The 20,787-nt window shown below is 39.2% G+C and overlaps 2 protein-coding genes across 6 annotated transcripts in view; one reads left to right on the top strand and one right to left on the bottom strand.

Annotated features, from left to right (window-relative positions):
* THOC1 (THO complex 1) overlaps positions 1-20,074 on the top strand; it is a 57,862-nt gene extending 37,788 nt beyond the window's left edge. For all 3 annotated transcript variants that reach the window (XM_002922621.4, XM_019803151.2, XM_034642921.1), the window contains 10 exons: positions 4,772-4,872; positions 6,254-6,320; positions 6,519-6,569; positions 6,661-6,731; positions 7,146-7,241; positions 7,805-7,870; positions 12,682-12,765; positions 15,870-16,017; positions 16,760-16,835; positions 17,350-20,074. In XM_002922621.4, coding sequence (XP_002922667.1) covers positions 4,772-4,872; positions 6,254-6,320; positions 6,519-6,569; positions 6,661-6,731; positions 7,146-7,241; positions 7,805-7,870; positions 12,682-12,765; positions 15,870-16,017; positions 16,760-16,835; positions 17,350-17,645 — 1,056 coding nt within the window. In that variant the 3' untranslated portion in view covers positions 17,646-20,074. The remainder of the gene's footprint in view (positions 1-4,771; positions 4,873-6,253; positions 6,321-6,518; positions 6,570-6,660; positions 6,732-7,145; positions 7,242-7,804; positions 7,871-12,681; positions 12,766-15,869; positions 16,018-16,759; positions 16,836-17,349) is intronic.
* USP14 (ubiquitin specific peptidase 14) overlaps positions 19,794-20,787 on the bottom strand; it is a 45,603-nt gene continuing 44,609 nt past the window's right edge. For all 3 annotated transcript variants that reach the window (XM_034642922.1, XM_002922623.4, XM_002922622.4), the window contains one exon: positions 19,794-20,707. In XM_034642922.1, coding sequence (XP_034498813.1) covers positions 20,556-20,707 — 152 coding nt within the window. In that variant the 3' untranslated portion in view covers positions 19,794-20,555. The remainder of the gene's footprint in view (positions 20,708-20,787) is intronic.

Raw genomic sequence — 20,787 nt, forward strand, 5'->3', positions numbered from 1 at the left:
ATTAGTCAGCAGTGGAGACGAGCAGGCTTTGTGGGGGAAATTGATATGTTTTCCTTTTAATGTGAAATTGATCCAGTGTCAGTTGAACGTTCAAATAGAGATACGTAGTAGCTTCTTTAAGTATACAGATACAGAGATTAGGAACACAATCTAGGTTGAGAGTCTAGATTCGGTATATAGTACAGTTACCAGCTTGTATGTAGTAATTCAATGAAAAATAGACTGCAAAGAAAAGAAAATATCATATTGAGTCCTGAAGAAAACCAATTAAATTTAAGGGGTGGGGTAGTTAGGGAAGAGGAAGAAGATTGAAGAGTAGCCAGTGAGAGCGGAGAAAAACTGGAAAAGTATTACCTCATGGAAGCCAGGCATGTCAAGTAGGATTAAGACTTGTGAAAGGAAGTGTTCATGGGGGCGGGGAGGTGGGGGGTGGTCACTGGATCTAACAACAAATAAGTCATTGGTGATCTTGGCAAAAACTCTTGTCAGTGAATTGGTGAACCAGGAAGCCACAGATTGTGGCAGGTTGAGGGGTTATTGGAAACATTGAATGGAGCCAGTTCTTTGAAGAAGTTTGGCTGTTCAGGGAGGATGAGGGGAGGCTGAGGATCTCTGAGAGAAGTTACTTAATGCTAATGGTAAGGAGCTTGGAAAGAAGAAAGGGTGGAAGATACAGGAACCAGGACAGTTAAATGGTGGGACTCAGTTAATTTAGGGAGATTGGGATGTCCAGATGGAAGGGTTACCTTTACCAATGAAGCTGTCAAGAGGAGGAAGCGAGGATATACTTGAAAGCTGTAACTTCCAGCTTAATGAATTTTTCTCATTGAAGGTGTCAGTAGTTATATACTGGAGAAGGTGGTTAAGTAATGTTTGTGATAAATCGAAAGGCTTTGCAGTAATTGCTGTGGAGAAGAGGAGAGAATCGCAGCCATGGAGAACAAAGAAAGATCGCTGATTAAAGACCAGAGTTTTAAGTTGGAGGCAGGGGCACAGCGGTGCTACCATCTGGGGTTGCCATTTTGCACCATAGATGTGACAGAAGTGTGGCACAAAGGTGTTGAAGTTTGGCGACAAAGTGGTTGAAGAGATAAACCGAAAAATCAGGACCACAGGTCAGCCAACTGCAGCCACAGGCCAAATCTGGCCCACTGCTTGTTTCGTTTTTTTCATTTTAAATGTTTACGGAAGTACCTGTGTAATATCTTATAATATGCCTCGGCTCACATAGCCTACAATATTCACTGTCTAAGAAAAGTTTGCTGACCCCTTATCTCAACTAAAATAGGGTTACAGTAAAAACAGAATGGGACTGACAGGTGGAAATAGAGACTGAAGGTCTCAGTCAGGTCTCGGGACCGCTGAGCGGGACGCTGGAAGACTAGGAGACTGTGGTGAGGACTGTGAGTTCAAGGTTTCGGAGCTGGGGCAGCTGTGCTCGAGCTTTTGGCCATGGCAGTGGGGCCACAGTAGAGGCTGTGCCAACTGTCAAGCAACTTGAGAGCCTGGGTGGGGATGACTAAGTCCCTAGGAATTGCAGGAAAGGAAGTCGGGGAGTTGTGCCATTCAGTTTGGGTTGGGGTAGTTAATCTGATAAATAACAGAATCAAAAGTTAATCCCTCAAGGGAAGGCACACCACACTGGAAGGCCAAGGATGTTTAAGAGGAGGAGGTAGCTAGTGAATGTTGGGTAGCAAAAGCATAGCCAAAGGAACTTGGGACCTTCAACTGGATTCCATTCCTAGGGCCTTCGGATGTCTTATGGGTTGGTCATCCATTTAAAATAAGGCAGCTTGCGTTGTTGCTTTAGCTCTGGAAGGCCGAAGCAGCACACGGGATATAGACTCAGCGTTCCTCAGTGCTCTAGGGACATCATCAGCATGACTGTGGCCATTCTTACCACCTAGGGGCAGGGCTGTGGAAGAACTTCCTCATAAGGGACCTTCAGGTCCTTTCTAATGCAGATTCTGTGATAATACAAGTATGATGCAGTTTTCTCTAAAATATAAGGAAATAGTCCACTTAATTCACAGGTGATTTTTCACTTGTAATTCCTTGTTTACTACTGAGCAGCAGCTCTGTTGCAGGCACTTCATAAGGCTACAAAAATGAGCAGCATCCCTTGTTGTTATCTGTATTCTCCAGCCGTCCTTTCTTTATCTGTGAGAAAGTGGGAGGGGCGCCTGCAGCTCAGGTCATGATCCCAGGGTGCTGGGATCGAGCCCTGCATGGGGCCCCCTGTTCCACTANGTATACAGATACAGAGATTAGGAACACAATCTAGGTTGAGAGTCTAGATTCGGTATATAGTACAGTTACCAGCTTGTATGTAGTAATTCAATGAAAAATAGACTGCAAAGAAAAGAAAATATCATATTGAGTCCTGAAGAAAACCAATTAAATTTAAGGGGTGGGGTAGTTAGGGAAGAGGAAGAAGATTGAAGAGTAGCCAGTGAGAGCGGAGAAAAACTGGAAAAGTATTACCTCATGGAAGCCAGGCATGTCAAGTAGGATTAAGACTTGTGAAAGGAAGTGTTCATGGGGGCGGGGAGGTGGGGGGTGGTCACTGGATCTAACAACAAATAAGTCATTGGTGATCTTGGCAAAAACTCTTGTCAGTGAATTGGTGAACCAGGAAGCCACAGATTGTGGCAGGTTGAGGGGTTATTGGAAACATTGAATGGAGCCAGTTCTTTGAAGAAGTTTGGCTGTTCAGGGAGGATGAGGGGAGGCTGAGGATCTCTGAGAGAAGTTACTTAATGCTAATGGTAAGGAGCTTGGAAAGAAGAAAGGGTGGAAGATACAGGAACCAGGACAGTTAAATGGTGGGACTCAGTTAATTTAGGGAGATTGGGATGTCCAGATGGAAGGGTTACCTTTACCAATGAAGCTGTCAAGAGGAGGAAGCGAGGATATACTTGAAAGCTGTAACTTCCAGCTTAATGAATTTTTCTCATTGAAGGTGTCAGTAGTTATATACTGGAGAAGGTGGTTAAGTAATGTTTGTGATAAATCGAAAGGCTTTGCAGTAATTGCTGTGGAGAAGAGGAGAGAATCGCAGCCATGGAGAACAAAGAAAGATCGCTGATTAAAGACCAGAGTTTTAAGTTGGAGGCAGGGGCACAGCGGTGCTACCATCTGGGGTTGCCATTTTGCACCATAGATGTGACAGAAGTGTGGCACAAAGGTGTTGAAGTTTGGCGACAAAGTGGTTGAAGAGATAAACCGAAAAATCAGGACCACAGGTCAGCCAACTGCAGCCACAGGCCAAATCTGGCCCACTGCTTGTTTCGTTTTTTTCATTTTAAATGTTTACGGAAGTACCTGTGTAATATCTTATAATATGCCTCGGCTCACATAGCCTACAATATTCACTGTCTAAGAAAAGTTTGCTGACCCCTTATCTCAACTAAAATAGGGTTACAGTAAAAACAGAATGGGACTGACAGGTGGAAATAGAGACTGAAGGTCTCAGTCAGGTCTCGGGACCGCTGAGCGGGACGCTGGAAGACTAGGAGACTGTGGTGAGGACTGTGAGTTCAAGGTTTCGGAGCTGGGGCAGCTGTGCTCGAGCTTTTGGCCATGGCAGTGGGGCCACAGTAGAGGCTGTGCCAACTGTCAAGCAACTTGAGAGCCTGGGTGGGGATGACTAAGTCCCTAGGAATTGCAGGAAAGGAAGTCGGGGAGTTGTGCCATTCAGTTTGGGTTGGGGTAGTTAATCTGATAAATAACAGAATCAAAAGTTAATCCCTCAAGGGAAGGCACACCACACTGGAAGGCCAAGGATGTTTAAGAGGAGGAGGTAGCTAGTGAATGTTGGGTAGCAAAAGCATAGCCAAAGGAACTTGGGACCTTCAACTGGATTCCATTCCTAGGGCCTTCGGATGTCTTATGGGTTGGTCATCCATTTAAAATAAGGCAGCTTGCGTTGTTGCTTTAGCTCTGGAAGGCCGAAGCAGCACACGGGATATAGACTCAGCGTTCCTCAGTGCTCTAGGGACATCATCAGCATGACTGTGGCCATTCTTACCACCTAGGGGCAGGGCTGTGGAAGAACTTCCTCATAAGGGACCTTCAGGTCCTTTCTAATGCAGATTCTGTGATAATACAAGTATGATGCAGTTTTCTCTAAAATATAAGGAAATAGTCCACTTAATTCACAGGTGATTTTTCACTTGTAATTCCTTGTTTACTACTGAGCAGCAGCTCTGTTGCAGGCACTTCATAAGGCTACAAAAATGAGCAGCATCCCTTGTTGTTATCTGTATTCTCCAGCCGTCCTTTCTTTATCTGTGAGAAAGTGGGAGGGGCGCCTGCAGCTCAGGTCATGATCCCAGGGTGCTGGGATCGAGCCCTGCATGGGGCCCCCTGTTCCACTAGGAGCCTGCTTCTTCCTCTCCCACTCCCCCTGCTTGTGTTCCCTCTCTCACTGGTTGTCTGTCAAATAAATAAATAAAATCTTAAAAAAAAAAAAGTGGGAACCATACTTTTACCCATATATATTTCTGCTTTGCTTTATCTTGACTTCAGGACCGCAGATGTAATATTGCTCTCTAACATAAATATCTCATGGCATAAGATGGTTAAAAAATCTGAAGCCTTTGCTCCTCTGTCCTAGGGCTTGTGCAGTAATGCCTCATACTCTGTGAGCCCTCAGTGAATTTTTTTTTCATTAAAATCTTTCGTTTCTGTAATAGCATAACCTGTACCTTTAAGCAGAACTTGAATTTAATTTCTTTTGTGTTTGTGTGTGTGTTTGCTTTTTGACTAGTTGATGGATTTACAACTGAGTGACAGTAACTTCCGTCGACACATCCTGTTGCAGTATCTCATTTTATTCCAGTATCTCAAGGGGCAGGTCAAATTCAAAAGGTAAGTTAATATGGGTAGTAAATGATTTCTAAGCAGTCCTCTCTAAAAGAGGCTCACGTACTGATATATTTTTCTTATGTATCAGACACATTTAGTGCATGAGGGTCACATCCCTGAAACCTTCGTTTTGCAGCCACACTAGATCATTGTTAGAGATTCTAGATGTTAGGATATTTGTTTCAGAGAAAAGGTGTTGACTATATCTACTGTCAGTGGAAGTCTCTCCTGCTGAGCACTGGGGTTCCTGGGGTCCTCCGTTGTGTGGGTGCATCTCTGTTCCAGACTTCACCATTCCCCTCTCACCTCACTCAGGCCTTCTCCAAACCTGACTGGAAGACTAAGCCCATAGGACTTCTCTCATGAGATGTGAAGCGGTCTAGGACCCTAGAATTCAAAGAAAGTAAAGTAAATCTTTGAAGAACAGAGGAGTTCAAGTTTCTTTGGGGTTTTGGAAATCCTACTCAGTTCCTCTACTCCCTGAGTCCCTCCACCTGCAGCATAGGCCACTTCTCTTATGTACCCATAACCGAAGTTGAGTTCACCATTACTTGATGGCATTTTTAAGTTTTCAAAGCAATGCTGAATTTATTAGTTGTGTGAGAATGTGCCTTTACTACCTGCTGGCTTTGAATCACACTTCCACGACTCACTGGGTACAGTTCAGCTCTTTCAGACTTGTGATTTTAAGCTGACACATAGCAAGTACTCAAAATATTATTTCTTATCCTTCTGTTGTTGAATTTTAATATAGCATAGTAGGAAGATCAGGGACTTTGGAGCCAGACCTAGATTTGAATTCAAGCTTTATCTTTATGGTCTCTGTTTAATAACCACACATCCTCATTCTGAGAATTAAATGAATAATGCATCTGAAGTCCTCAGCTTGGCTGGCTATAAAGCATCTGGTGCTAGTGAGAGCTGAATTGATGGCATCCATTGACACTTTGGGTCTGCCTTCAGCTTTCTCTAAAGTTGGGAGTTTTTTATTCATTGTGTTTTGATTGCCTTTTAGAGGAATGTATCTGAATGTGCAACATGGAGAGGAATATGTTAATATTGTCTCAGAGGTTTTCATTCCACATTAGATTTCTTATTTTAGGAAACACTCATTGTTCTGTTCATAGTTAATCAGGCTGATTGAGTGCCGTCCTCCCTCATACACCTTTGTGTCTTCAATTCTAACCACCTTAAATGAAGTGCAAGAATTTCCTCTTATAATCCTCTCAGTTGTTGATTGTTTTTATCTTCTTAACACTGTTTGACACTAGTATGGTTAACTTATCTGTTACATGCCTTAGGTTTTTATAAGATTGTATATTAGCCTTAAAATTGAATATACATTGCTGTAACTCAAGCCTGCTTTTATTGCTTTGTTCCCTAGTTCAAACTATGTTTTAACTGATGAGCAATCACTCTGGATTGAAGATACTACAAAATCAGTTTATCAAGTAAGTTCAACATGCAACAAACCCATGATTGAACAAAATGGAAATTTAGAATTTTCTTTGTTTCAGCCCCAAATAGGAAAATAAGGATAAAGTTAAGCTCAGGTACAAGACCACAAACACTTCTTGGTCCTCTGCCTACAAACCACTCCTATGATGCAGAAAGTTGTTGAAAGCTTAGTATATTCTTTCTAATCACAGCTACTATCTGAAAACCCCCCCGATGGAGAAAGATTTTCAAAGATGGTAGAGGTATGTGTTTTATATTTACATAGTCTTCTTAGCACCAAATAGAATTTCAGAGGCCTTCATTATACAAATGTAATTTCTTTGCTTTTCCCAGCATATATTAAACACTGAAGAAAACTGGAACTCATGGAAAAATGAAGGCTGCCCAAGTTTTGTGAAAGAAAGGTAAATATAAACTCATCTCAAGCACTGAGAAGAAAGGCATTTCAAAATATCCTTTGACGTGATTATTTTATATTATGTACAGATGTATGTATTTCATATTAAAAAGGATAGGTCGAACTCTATAAAAATACAACCATTTTGATTTGCTTCTAGTTGAATCTTTCACCTCAGATTTCTTGTCATTAAGTTTCCAGAACAAATTAATCTAATATTATTGAAAAACATGCTATATACCCATTCCTTGTAATTTGTCCCCTGGCTTGGCATATTTGTCTTCTATCTGAAGAGTGTTCTATAGTAATAGGAAGCTTTTATGTTTTTATAGGAAAAAAATAATAAATACTGAATTTTCCTTTACATTAAACAGTTTTTATGTTACCCGTTTGTAATTCCAGTGTGTTTTATTCACCACAGAACATCAGACACCAAGCCAACAAGAGTAGCTCGCAAGAGAACAGCACCAGAGGACTTCCTAGGGAAAGGACCCAACAAAAAGATTCTGATGGGAAAGTAGGTTAACCGGTCTCCATATATGGGATGGTATTCGTTTTTTTATATTTTGAAGATGTTACTGTAAGAACTATCCAGGTTTTGTGTTCTTTACATTTTTGTGTTTGGTACATACATAGATGACTAAAACAGACCACATGCTCTCAATCTCAGGGGCCCATTACATGGATTCGTGCAGATAGATAAGCTTCCATTTTGTCTCCTGTTTCCCAAATCCATGGCTCTAGGCTCTGCCATTTTTTCCATTTCATAGACAATATAATCGCTGTTAGATTGATCCCACTAACTTCCAGTTGCTGCAAAGTACCATGATCCTTCAGTTTCTGTTACCTTCCAGTTAATTATTCATCGCTTTATACTCTGCTTGGATATTTTTAGAAAAAACAAATGATTGTCATCATTAAATATATACTTATATAGAAAATTTGCCAAATACCAAAAATTAATGAAGAAAATTAAAACTCATTCTGTCACCACCTAAAAATTCACTACTTAAGTATTTTTGCAACTTTAAGGCATATGAGGGTGATGTCCATTAAAAAATGTATTTATTTGTTTTGTAGTGAGGAGTTAACAAGGCTTTGGAATCTCTGTCCTGATAATATGGAAGCTTGCAAATCAGAGACAAGGCAAGTTTAAAATGTTGCACATGAGGTACTGCTTTTCTCAAATGTTAAGTGAATCAGATTAATTATGGTTGACTTTGGCATAGCAGAATATGGCTTCCCACCATGAAACACCTAGAAATGTTGTAAAATAATTTTAGAAATCACAGGAAAATACAAATTCACAAAAGAAGAGGGAACTGAAAACCAAAGCATGAAGCAATATGGTTGCTTCTAGCTGGGAAGCTTGCAGATGCTTCCCACTTTGGGGAACCAGGGAACTTGGGTTTTAAGAGCCACAAAAGGACAGAAGGTAGGCCTTCGGCCTGCGCAGACTTATAACTGAGTTTCCTTTGAAAAAAGCTGAGGCCTTTGAAGCACGGCACTAAACATAGAAGAGAAAACTGGGGAGGAGGGGCTTGCTCACTGGCCCAGGAAACAAGCTTGTCCATTTCTAATGGGGGCGGGGGTGAAAAGGAAAAAAGTACACCCGGAGAAATTATAACCATAAATTTGCTGTCATTCAGTCCTCCAGTTTAAATTTATACCACCAGCAGTGTAAAGGAACCCCCTAGCTAAGGGGGTGAATTCAGATGTCTCAGTCTGCTGATACAAAGCTTTCTGGACGTCACACCTTCAGCCTAAGCCATATAAGGACCTTACAGATACAAGTCTGAAGATCGACCATCTGAACTTAAAACATTCAAGGAAACAATCTACCATGAGAAAGAATCAGCAGATAGAACAAACAAAACAAACAACAGAAGTTAGACAACCATTTCAGATAATAAAACCATCAAGTAAATACAGCTTAAAACAAGTATATTTAAAAAGACATAAAAGAAGGAATTGAAACTTAAAAAGGAACAGGACACACAAAACCAAGCAAATTTGAAAAGAAGTAATAATTCTAGCAATAAGAAAATACAGTCATTGAAATTATAAGATTTAATAGGCATGTTAAATAGCAGACTAGATACAGGTGGAAATAAGAATTAATGAATGAGAAATCACACAGCAGTAAGAGGGATCAAAAGTCAGAAAATATGAAAGACTGAGAATTGAGAACCACAGAATGAGGAAACAGAGTGAGAGACAATAATCAAGATAATGACAGAATTCTTAAGAACTGAGAATGGGCATAAATTCTTAGGTTCAAGAAATACAGAATAATCCATTTTCTCTAACATTGTTGTAAACTCACCAGAGAGAAAAACCAGACTACCTCCAAAAAAGCAAAATCATACTAACCACTGACTTTAAGAACAAAAGAAACCAGAAAATTGGAATGACAGCTCCACAATGTTAAAGTGTCAACCCAGAATTCTATAACAAGTTAAACAGCGGATCAGTCAGGAGTGATTGCGAAGTAAAGTTACTTTCAGATTAAAACTGTGAGAATCTGTTACCCGCAGTCCTTAATAAAAAAGCTGTCAAAGAAATTGAACCCAGAAACACTGAGTAAATTGCAAGAAGCATTGCTATTCAAAGACATTGGTAAACATGAATAAATCTCATCAAGAATTTGCTGTATAAAGCAATAATCATTACTAATTGGGGATTATTTTAAAAGGTAGAACTAAGTATTTGATAGTAACATGATATGAGGAATGATTAGCATTAAAAAGTTAACAGATGAAGATAGAGATAATGAATAACTAGACTTCCAATAAAGCATGCTTGCTAAGTATGTAAAAGAAATAGAATATATAACTTTCAAGTGAGTTGAGGGTAAAAGGAAATAAGAAAATTCAAGCAATAAAAATAAGGCAAGGAGAAAAACACACGTAAGAAACAAGTAATGCAACTTCCGCACAAAACAATATCGTTAAATTCAGTTATAACAGTAAATGGAAATGTACTTTCTAGTTCAAAGAAGTTGGTATTCTATTTTAAAAGTCCATCTATATGTTTTTTACAAGAAACACCTTAAAATAAGGATATGGAAAGGCTGGAACTAAAAAAAAAAAAATGATGTAGGAGGAAGAGTTATATCGGTATCAGACAGAAGCATTAGCAGAAAGCATTGTTAAAAATAAAGACAATTATTGCACAAAGATACAAATAAAAATACATCAGAAATACATAGATATTCTAAACCTTGTTTCTAAAGAATATAGTCTCCAAAAACAGAATTAGAATGAGAAATAACCAATCCACCATCCTGACACTTCATTTTGACAGTTCTACAAAATGTTTTACTAGAATTTTGACACTAAATACTTCCAGTATTTAATAAGTTCAGTCAGAAAACTTAATTTAACAATTTAACAAGATGATTAACAGGCTTTAGTCTTACAGAAAACAGAAATGCATTTTTTAAAAGATTTTATTTATTTATCTGAGATAGAGTGAAAGCAGGAGAGCACAAGCAGGGGGAGCGGCAGAGGAAGAGGGAAAGCAGGCTTTCCACTGAGCAGGGAGCCCGATGCAGGGCTCGATCCCAGGACCCGGGGATCATGACCTGAGCCGAAGGCAGATGCTTAACCACTGAGCCACCCAGGTGTCCCCAGAAATGCATTTAAATTATACATGAATAACAAAATATATTTTAAAAGCTTTCAGATACTTGTAAATAACTCCAGAATCAAAGAAATTATATGGGGCACCTGGGTGGCTTAGTCGGTAAGATAGCAAACTAATGATAGCATCAACAAAACCAAACAATTTTTTTTAAAGACTAGGAAAATTTTTAAAATGGTAGCAAGCCAGTAAGTAAATTTAGATCCCTGACAAATCTGAGGAAAAGTCAACCCAGTAGAAAAATGGACAGATCAACAGAGTTTGAAAAGTGGAAACCTTAATAAACCTAAGAAATACTCAGCATCAATAATAACTGGAAATCAGATTAAAAGCCACAGCAGGCAGTTTCATAGCCAAGAAATTCAATAATTTAAATGTTTTGGGATTTTGTATGAATTGTGGATGAGTAATTTGCCAGTGCTGCCGGTGGGAGCCTAAACTGGTACGGCCACTTTAGAAAACAGTTTGGCAGTAACAAAGAAGCCATTGAACGCATACCCTACATCCTAACAATTCCACTCCTGCATTGTTGATCTTAAAGTAGTTCTTTTAAAACTTCAGGGTGAGAATTGGTGATTTGTGAAGTCAGTTTATTAGTCGCCACCAGCATTTTTTTAGTGAAATAGAAAATATGTTTCTTGTGAAACGTTAGCTTTACTTACATATGATACACATACTCGTATTTATGTGTGTGTTTTGGGTTGTAATATAAAATTAATTCCTTACTGTAGATTATAGGGGAAGTTTGAAGACCATAACGTCTAAAAAAACTAGTTCACCTGCACGAATGAGATAAGTACAAGAATGTTCGTTTAGCAGTGTCGTAGCAAAAATGGGGAAACCATTAGCAAAGGGAGAATGGATAATGTATGGCATGTTGGTGTAGCAGACTGCTGTACATTCAGCACCAGAACGAGGTTGAGAACTACTGCATCAGACAGACAGACTTCAGAAAAATCAGGGTGTAGATGGGTACAAGAGGGTTCCATTGTAAAAGTCTGAAGAGCTTCAAAACAGTATATGCTCAATTAAAACAGTATATGCTCAATTAAAAAAAAAAAGTGTTAAATACCAAATTCTGAAGAGTGGCCACCTCTGGGGAAAGAGAACGAGATCAGAAAGGGGAGTTGTATTTGTAGTGTTTGTAAAAGATATGGCAGCGCCTTGGAGGTTCATTCCATTATTAGTCTTGATTGTTCACGGTATAGTTGACCCTTGACCACCACAGGGGTTAGGTGTGCCAACCTCCCACAAAAATGTGCAAGTAACTTTTGATTCCCCAAAAACTTTAGTAGCCTACTGTTGATTGGAAGCCTTACTGATAAGATAAACAGGTGATATACTGATATATAAAATATGAACACATTTTGTATGTTACATGTATAATCTTACAGTAAAAGAAGCTGGAGAAAAAAGTATTAAAATAATAGAAAAAATACATTTAGAGTTCTGTATTTATCGAAAAAAATCCACAGATAAGTGGACCCACACAGTTCAAACTCAGTGGTTTTCAAGGGTCAACTGTATAGTAATTTTTAAACTAATAAATGGTTCCAGACATGGATCAATGATAGTCTGGTTGGGATTTTAGTGTCATCTTGCTTTGTCTAGCATGATATGTAAAAGAGTGATGGTAAACTCCAAGGAAACCTTCCAGCCCTTGGGTTTACCAGTTAGAGAGTGTGTTATTGTACTGAAAGTTGTAAGATTGGGTGCTTGAGTTCTCCTTACAGAGCCCTTTTTTCTAGTTTTAGTCAAAGATGTCTCCTAATCAGACCTTTGGATCTTATTTGCTTGACTATCAAAATCTTACTTCTAAAACCAAATGCCAGAAAGATGCAATTAAAAACCAACCATGCTATCATGGGAATGACCTAAAATAAGCTCACAGTTCAACTCTTTAAATCTCAGGATGGTCTGGTTATTGGTGTGGGTTTTGTTAATTGTGGCTTAAGGAAATAACATCCTTAGATGTGGACACTGGATGTGACATTTTCCTCCTTGCTGGGGAAATTCAAATGCTATGAAAGCCCCAGCTGCCCCTGTGACCAGTAACATTGCAGTGTAGAGCCCAGTAACTTACATGACATGGCGTATGGTATATGACACGGTGTAGCACTGCACTGCCCCTTTATTGTCCTCTTTGAGAATTTAGTTTTGAGTCATTTACCTCCTTAAAAATCTAGGTTCCTAAGTAATGTAACTAAGTCCAGTGTGGGTAATATCCGAATCTTTCAGTGCCACTATTTTAGGAGTATTTATTATCAAGAACGAACACACATGATCCTCACTAGTTGTTTTTTAACACCCAGGGAATACATGCCAACTTTGGAGGAATTCTTTGAAGAAGCCATTGAACAGGCAGACCCTGAAAACATGGTTGAAAATGAATACAAGTAAGTAATGTTTCTTATGAGCTAACGTTCTACCGTGTATTTTTAGGAATTGGACGTACATTAGACGCTAGTGGAGACCATTGATAGGGTAGTACTTTCCTCTTAGGTGAATTTATGTACCAAGTTCACACTAGTACACATTCCTGATTTCAATGACCATACCCACTGACAAACACAACGTAGAACCACGTGGTTTCGAAAAATAAGAACAGTCCTCTTGGGCCTCCACCTCCCTCCAACGATCCTCTTTTCCCCTTCAAATCAGTGTCTCCCGAGACGTGTTGATAACCATTTTCTTCATTTCCTCACCTCCCATTCCCTCGTCAGCTCACTGCTACTGGGCCATCTCCCTGTCCCTCCACTGAAATAGCACTCGTCAAGGTCATGACATCTTTTTTTGACCTCCCAGCAGCATTCACCACTTCTCTCTCCTTCCTTTAGATAATGTTCTTCTCTAGACATCCATTAAAATACACTCCTGCCTCACTGCCGTCTCCCCATCCTCTGCCTAACATCGATTTTGGGGTAACCTCAGGACTCAGTCTCAGCTTTTTCATCTAATCTTCTAGGCACCACCACACAGCCCTGTGGTTTTAAAGATTTTTTAAGATATTATTTATTTTAGAGAGAGTGTGCAAGTGGGGGGAGGGGCCAGAGGAGGGAATCTCAAGCAGACTCCACACTGAGGGCGGAGCCCTACGTGGGGCTTGATCTCACAACCCTGAGATCATGACCTGAGCAGAAACCAAGAGCAGGGCACTCAACTGACTGAGCCACCCACATACCCCAGCCCCATGGTTGGAAATAGGCATTTTGGTGTTCTCTTTTAAGGGCAAGGACCCTCTTGTCAGACTGCCTGGGTTCCAATCCTAAGACACTCGGTCACTCACTGGCTAGGCTACTAGAGCTACTGTAACCACCCTTTCTGCTTGTTTTCTCATTGCTAAATAGTAATAATACCCATTTCATGGGGTTATTCTGAGGATTTTTTTGAACCACACAGGACCTGTAGTTAGCACACAATAAAGAGAGTGCTGTGACTCGTGTGACCTTGTGACTAGTTGAGTTACAATTACTGTGATCTCTTAACTAATGATGCTCTGGGCAGTTCTCCAGCATGAGACTTGTGATGTTTGAACTCACAAGTCTGACCTCCTGCTTAAACTCTTCCAGTATCTCTGCCTGTTAAAATTAGGATGAAATCCAAACTCCTTACTGGAGCCTAAAAGACATGAGTCTGGCTACTGCCTACTCTTTCAACTACATCTCTCTCCTCTTTGTTCATTTTCTCTCTGCTCTAACTACACCAGCCAGGTTTCTGTTCTTCAACTCAGAGGTCTTTCCATGTCAGGACCTTTGCACTTGCTGTTCTGTTTGCTTGAAGCTTCTCCCCAAGCTATTCCTGTGGGGTGGCTTCACTTCACCTCTCCTCTCTCAGATACTGCCTCAGGGCTGTTTTCCTGGCCCCAGAAGCTCCTCCCTATCTGAAATTCTCATTTCTCGTGTTCTCATCCTACCCCCGTGTGACATTCTTACTTACACCTTGTGTGTATCAGTAGCAGTGAGGCTTGCCAGCACATTTCCACATTCACCGTCAGGTACTCCCTGAGCACTTACCATGTATACGTCTAAGGTAGAAACTGTCCTTATCTCCATTTTACAGTTAAAGTGAGGCATAGAACAGTCATGTATTGAAGTTCTCATCTGGTACACGCTAGAGCCAGGAAATCACTCTGGCCTCAGGGCCCCGCTCTTAACTGCAGTATTGTAGTGTCTCGAGTGTTCAGGGTACCCCCAAGGTCTGAGTACCCAGCTCAACAAGTATTTGTTGAATGTATGAATGTGATAGTTCTCCACAAACCTTGGTTTAAGAACCTGAATGGTGCGGACTGCTGGGCAGGGAGAAAGTTTGTATGTGTAACTGGTGGGGAATTTTGAAAATCCTTAAAAGATTGAAACTGCTTAAATGGAAATGTGTCAGAGAGGTAGGCTGGTTAACTGAGCAGGCAAAGCCTTGTACCATGACATTGAGTTGGCAAGACCACAGGGTAGGAGTAGTTTGCAAGTTCTGCGCTTGCTAAAAGAGGCTCGTTTGTAAGACAGGACTAAATAAACCAGGTTGCTATCTTTAAGAACTTAGGCGGATCTTCCAAATGACTTGCAAAATCTCACAAACAGAATAAATTTGTGCTCTGGATTCTTCTGCAGCTGGTTCTGGAACATTATCTTTAAGGATTTGTGAGTCTCCGTTTCTCACCTTACTGTGCAGCACCTGGTGCTGTGCTTCCTTAGGGAACAGTTCATGGATTCAGTCATCATTGCTTGCTGTGGTGGTGATTCGATGTTTCCCTTTAAGTTTTGGAACCATTTTTATTCATTGAGTTTGTTTTAAGCAAATTAAAAGTGAGATGTTATATAAATGGAAAATGACGTATTGATTGACTATGGTCAAAACTCAGTGTTGAACTTAGAAAATATTCTGAAATTCGCACCTGCAGGTGGCATCGCCAGCATGGATAGCAACTCATGAATATAGTAAACCTATTACGAATTTTTTTTTCTAAAGAGGTAGATGATGCGGGGCGCCTGGGTGGCACCGCGGTTAAGCGTCTGCCTTCGGCTCAGGGCGTGATCCCGGCGTTATGGGATCGAGCCCCACATCAGGCTCTTCCACTATGAGACTGCTTCTTCCTGTCCCACTCCCCCTGCTTGTGTTCCCTCTCTCACTGGCTGTCTCTATCTCTCTGTCGAATGAATAAATAAAATCTTTAAAAAATAAAATAGGTAGATGATTACTGTCTTGCACATAGACCTAGTTATTACTATACACGTAACAATTGACTTTTTAAAATTAATTAAAATGTATGTAAACTTTTTAGATGTGTTTGCTGCGTATGAACCTGCCTCATCAGATTCTGCTGGTTTCTAGTGTTAATTTGTAAGTGTACTGCACACTGAGAGGTTCTTTAGGAATAAGATCAGAATGAAAAGAATGGTGCCTTCAGCTACTTAATGTAATTTACCATGTGACATTCTATACTCTAACTGGAAGGCATATAGAAATAAAAAACTATAAATCACAAGACTGACATTTCTTTTCCTAGGGCTGTGAACAATTCAAATTACGGTTGGCGAGCCCTGAGACTATTAGCACGGAGAAGCCCTCACTTCTTCCAGCCAACCAACCAGCAATTTAAAAGTTTGCCAGAATATCTCGAAAACATGGTAATAAAGCTAGCAAAGGAACTACCAGTAAGTAATACAGATCATTTTCATATTCTTTAGGTTATCTTATTTAAAACTATCACTAAGAAGCTGAATTTATAGTTTATCATGTGGAAAAAAATAATCTACAAACCTCCATGTTTAAGAATAAGGAAATATGCATCTGAGTGTACATTTATAGGAAATACATAAATTGATAAATTTTTTATACAGTATATAATTTAAGGTAATTTTAAAGCCCACAGTATTTTGGTTAAACGGTTCTCTCTCACCTGTAAACTCAGACATGAATTCTTCCTATTTGCCAGTGTGCTTTTATCAAACAGGTTCTATAACGAGTAGCAGTAGGCACCTTGACCTATCTTCCTACTCTGTTCTCTTTTCCAATACAATTTTCTCATTGTATTATTACAATATGGTAATAACTATACTGTAAAATTACTCAGAAATTTTTAAGAACCCAGTTGCTTCACTAAGTTTTCCCCAGCCTGTTGTTACTATACGCTAGGTATTTGGAAATCATCTTACCATACTCTTTACTGGCTCCCTTCTTCCCAGGTGTGGGGAAGGGGAGTCTTTCCTGTCTCCTCCTTCTCCAGCTTACCACCACCCCATTTGTGATCCTTACCTGACATTCACATTTAACATGCTCAAGGATAAAGTTCTGGGCCCTGTATGTGGAATCTCAACCACTTGTGTCTAAACCAAAAGTATGCCCAGTTATTTTACAAGTTGGCATTCTTTTAAACATTCTTCTTCCTCATTTTAGCCTCCTTCTGAAGAAATAAAAACAGGTGAGGATGAAGATGAGGAAGATAATGATGCTTTACTGAAGGAAAATGAAAGTAAGAATTGAATTTTCTTGGCTATTTTACAAAATTGGAAAAGATTGGGGTTCTTTGTTGAGAGGTACGTTATTTGATCTACTTCTCAACTTCTGTTTATCTCAGCTGTTTCTTATAGTGAGGGATTTTAAACATCACCTGACAACTTTTAAAATATTACACTTAATGCAATAAAATTTGGAAATGATGGGAAGGAAAGTACTTATATTTGAAGGCGACTCCCCTGTTTGTTAATGGGGGGCCTTTGAAAGGGGGCAGCTGCTTTCAGGGGAGGCCTTCATAATTACAATAGAGGCAACAGCTTTAGTTTTAAAAGTATTGATTCCTAGTGATCATGACTATAAGAACAATATTTACCCCCATGGAAAATATAGAAAGGAACCTGTTTTAAAATACAGCTTATGAAAGGTGATTAATATTTCAGTGGCCCTGTATCTTCCCAGTTCTGTTGTATATTTTGAATTGTACATGTCCTCATGCTTTGTACATAATTTACATCTCCTGTGTTTCCTAGGCCCTGATGTTCGACGAGACAAACCTGTAACAGGGGAACAAATAGAGGTGTTTGCCAGTAAACTGGGCGAGCAATGGAAGATCCTGGCCCCCTACTTAGAAATGAAAGACTCGGAAATTAGACAAATTGAGTGTGATAGCGAAGACATGAAGATGAGAGCTAAGCAGCTACTGGTCGCCTGGCAAGATCAAGAGGGAGTACATGCAACACCTGAGAATCTGATGAACGCACTGAATAAGTCTGGATTAAGTGACCTTGCAGAAAGTCTAACTAATGACAATGAGACAAATAGTTAGCTTCTTTCTTTCCTTTTTTTTTTTTTATTAAAACTGTGATAAGATTTTGTTACCAAGCAGCATTTGATAAGAGGTCCAGTGGTTTTGGTAAACAATAAACATTTTTATAACAGTTGTTGTACAGCTGGCTGGTGCTCTAGGAAGAACAGAAAGAATATTGGCTCTTGATAACTGACCTCAGGGTTTCAGGAGAAGGGGGTGGTTGGGAAAATGGCCAAAATAAAGTGACTTCAAGGTCACATATTTTTGTTAAAATATTTATAATGAAGTCAGTAAGCAATATTTAGGGAGCATGGCATTTCCTAAGATAAGCTATGCCAACTTCGTTTCCTACATGCCATTAGTAGTTACAAAGTTTAACTTGCTATTCTGAAAATCCCAGAATGACTTTCTGAAACCATATGACTGCTCTAGTCTGTCTTATGTTTTAAAGCAGAGGATCAGCAAACAGTGGTCCATTTCTCACCCGTTTTTACAAGTAAAATTTTATCAGCACACAGCTCTGCTGGTTTAAGTATCTTCTATGCCTTTCTTGCTACAACAGCAGTGTTAAGTAGTTGTGACAAAGACTATGGCCTGCGAAACTTAAAATATTTACTGTCCATCCCACCCATCACAGAAAGTGTTTGCCAGCCCCCAACTTTAAAAGAAATAGGGTGAAGTTGAAAACCTAGTCCTTTTAGCCTTACAAAAAAATTTAAAATCCTACGTCCTTAAAATAGGGATGCATACTTCTAGGAGTGATGTGAAATTCGAGATGTAGGTGAAAGCAATCTGTAAACAGCAAAGCACTATGGAGACAGTACCATCTACTTTTCCCATTCCCACATAAGCATTATTAGCCTTTAGGGCTCTAACATTAGGTCATCATTGTTTGTTTTGTATCCTGAAAGGCTACTATGTGCATATTATACCTAAGTGCATGTTACACCATAATAATTGTTCTTGCTTGGCCTTAACTTCACGGGCTACTCTCAACAGTGATACACCACAGCTCTAATATCAAAAGGGCCTCAGTGCTCATGGCACAGCATGTAAGGCACATTCAGGAATCAAGACATTTTCTTGACCACTCTCCTTTCTCAAAGACCTTATAATAAACAAGGCTGAAATCTAAAACAGCCTTATTAGAGTATAAGTCCAATTTCTTATACTTAGAAAAATCTTTGGAATAATGCTTATTTGGATCAAATAAAATGAAATCAATTTTTATAATTAAGGAATTACAATTTTAAAATTCTAACCATACAAGACATACTTTGTTCTACCTACCTCATCTGATCTGCTAGCTATAGCATCCTGCAAATCAGAAATCAGAATTCTAATTGCTAAATTTATGTCCTCAAAATTGTTAAGACCATGAATAAAAATGCAGAGTCACAAGCATCATAGCAATATCTAAGAATCATTACACTTATGGTCTCCTCCTCCCCATTCTATTCTGCACCCTCCCCCAAGGCAAAGGGAGTAATGACTGGCAGTAATTACCATTTAGCTGAAGAAACGATTTACAAATAAGTTTCCCTGAAATGCTTATTTTATCCCCAGCATTCTCAGATTTTATCACATTGTTCAAAGTTGAGAGGAAAATGGCCATTATTCTCTAGGAATCTAATACAGCATAAGTAAAGATAGGAGATTTCATGATAATCCCCCAAACTTCATTTTATATACCTAACTCAAAATCAGACAAATGAGCTAATTTCCTATCCTCTAAGTGTCTAGCAATCAAGGCTCTTGAAACAAAGATGAGGAATTAATTAGAACGTATTACAATGTAAGATACCTACCACACTGAAACACCTCTTACTCTTGGTACTTTTACCATCACTTTAAAAATCATTGCTATTATTCAATTCTGAGATAGCCATTAAGATTTTGGGAATAGAGGAGAGTAAAAGCATCAGCTGAGCCAAAGACAGACCAATAAACATCATGCATTCAGCATCCAAAGAACTCCGTTAGTTTTACAACTTTATATATTTCTTTTAAACACAACAATGTGAGAAGGCAGAAGAGGTAACATTTTTAAATGGATGCTTAACAACAGAGTAAACTAACCACCTGCAGCAACTGCGTGATATTAAGTATTCCTAAACTTAACCCAAGCTCCAACACTCAGTAGACAAAAGACTTGAGGTCAGAAGCTGTACGTCCCTCTTTTTTTTATTAAATATCCTCACGTTCTAAAAATAAGCAACCAGAGCTTGTCAACTTTTTTAAGGTTGATTACTACAAAACCATTGCAAAGTTAAATATACAAACCATAGTACATCAGAGAGACACAATAATGAATGTATAATCAAATGTACTATTACTGATCACAATTTATTTTAAAGTCATGAAAAGCCAGCAACAGTCAGGCTGGACAAATACTTGATTGTACCCATGTTTCCATGGGATGTGGGCAGCAGCACTGAGTAACACAATGAGAGCAACACTTACTTCCTTTCCACCTTCCTGGCAAAATTTTTGTTAGATAAGGCAAAGGATGGGCAGCTATGAATCACCGGTGGTTTGAACCATGCAAGAACAACAACAACAAAAAGAGTAATAGGTGTGCAATAAACATCTGATTGCTGAATCCTGGGCTGAAAAAGGCAGGGAGAAAAAATTTAATCACCAAAGGTAATGGCTGAAAGGCATTTCAAATCAGAATTTTTAAAAATTTTAAAAAATGTCTTCCTGCAATCTTTATACAGGGCAGCACAAGTCCAAAGGCAATTTTCTTTTTTTTTCTGTAATTTTTTTAGGTTGATCCACAGTGGTCTGCTTCACCCTCTTTTGTTCCACACGAGAGGGAGAAACACATAAAACCACCTAAATATCTTCCTCTACAGCTCTGGATTATAGAAATGATCAACAAATAACATTTATTTCACACCTAAACATAAATAGCTAAAATGAAGATTACTGTTCACTTTCCTCTTCCATTATTTCAACTCTGCGGGGCCCATAGAGTAAAACATATGCTATGTGCCAGTCTCCACCACCAGAAAGCCGCAAGATATCCTCTGGTGTCACGATGCTGACCTTATCATCGTCAAACTTAATCCATTCATCTAAAGAACAAGAGAAGAAAATGAAATTAGTATCATACATGGTTTCCTCGGTTCCATTTCAAAAAAAGGTACTGAGTAAT

The sequence above is a fragment of the Ailuropoda melanoleuca genome, chromosome 14 (genome assembly GCF_002007445.2).
Source record: "Ailuropoda melanoleuca isolate Jingjing chromosome 14, ASM200744v2, whole genome shotgun sequence".
NCBI classification, from domain to species: Eukaryota; Metazoa; Chordata; class Mammalia; order Carnivora; family Ursidae; genus Ailuropoda; species Ailuropoda melanoleuca.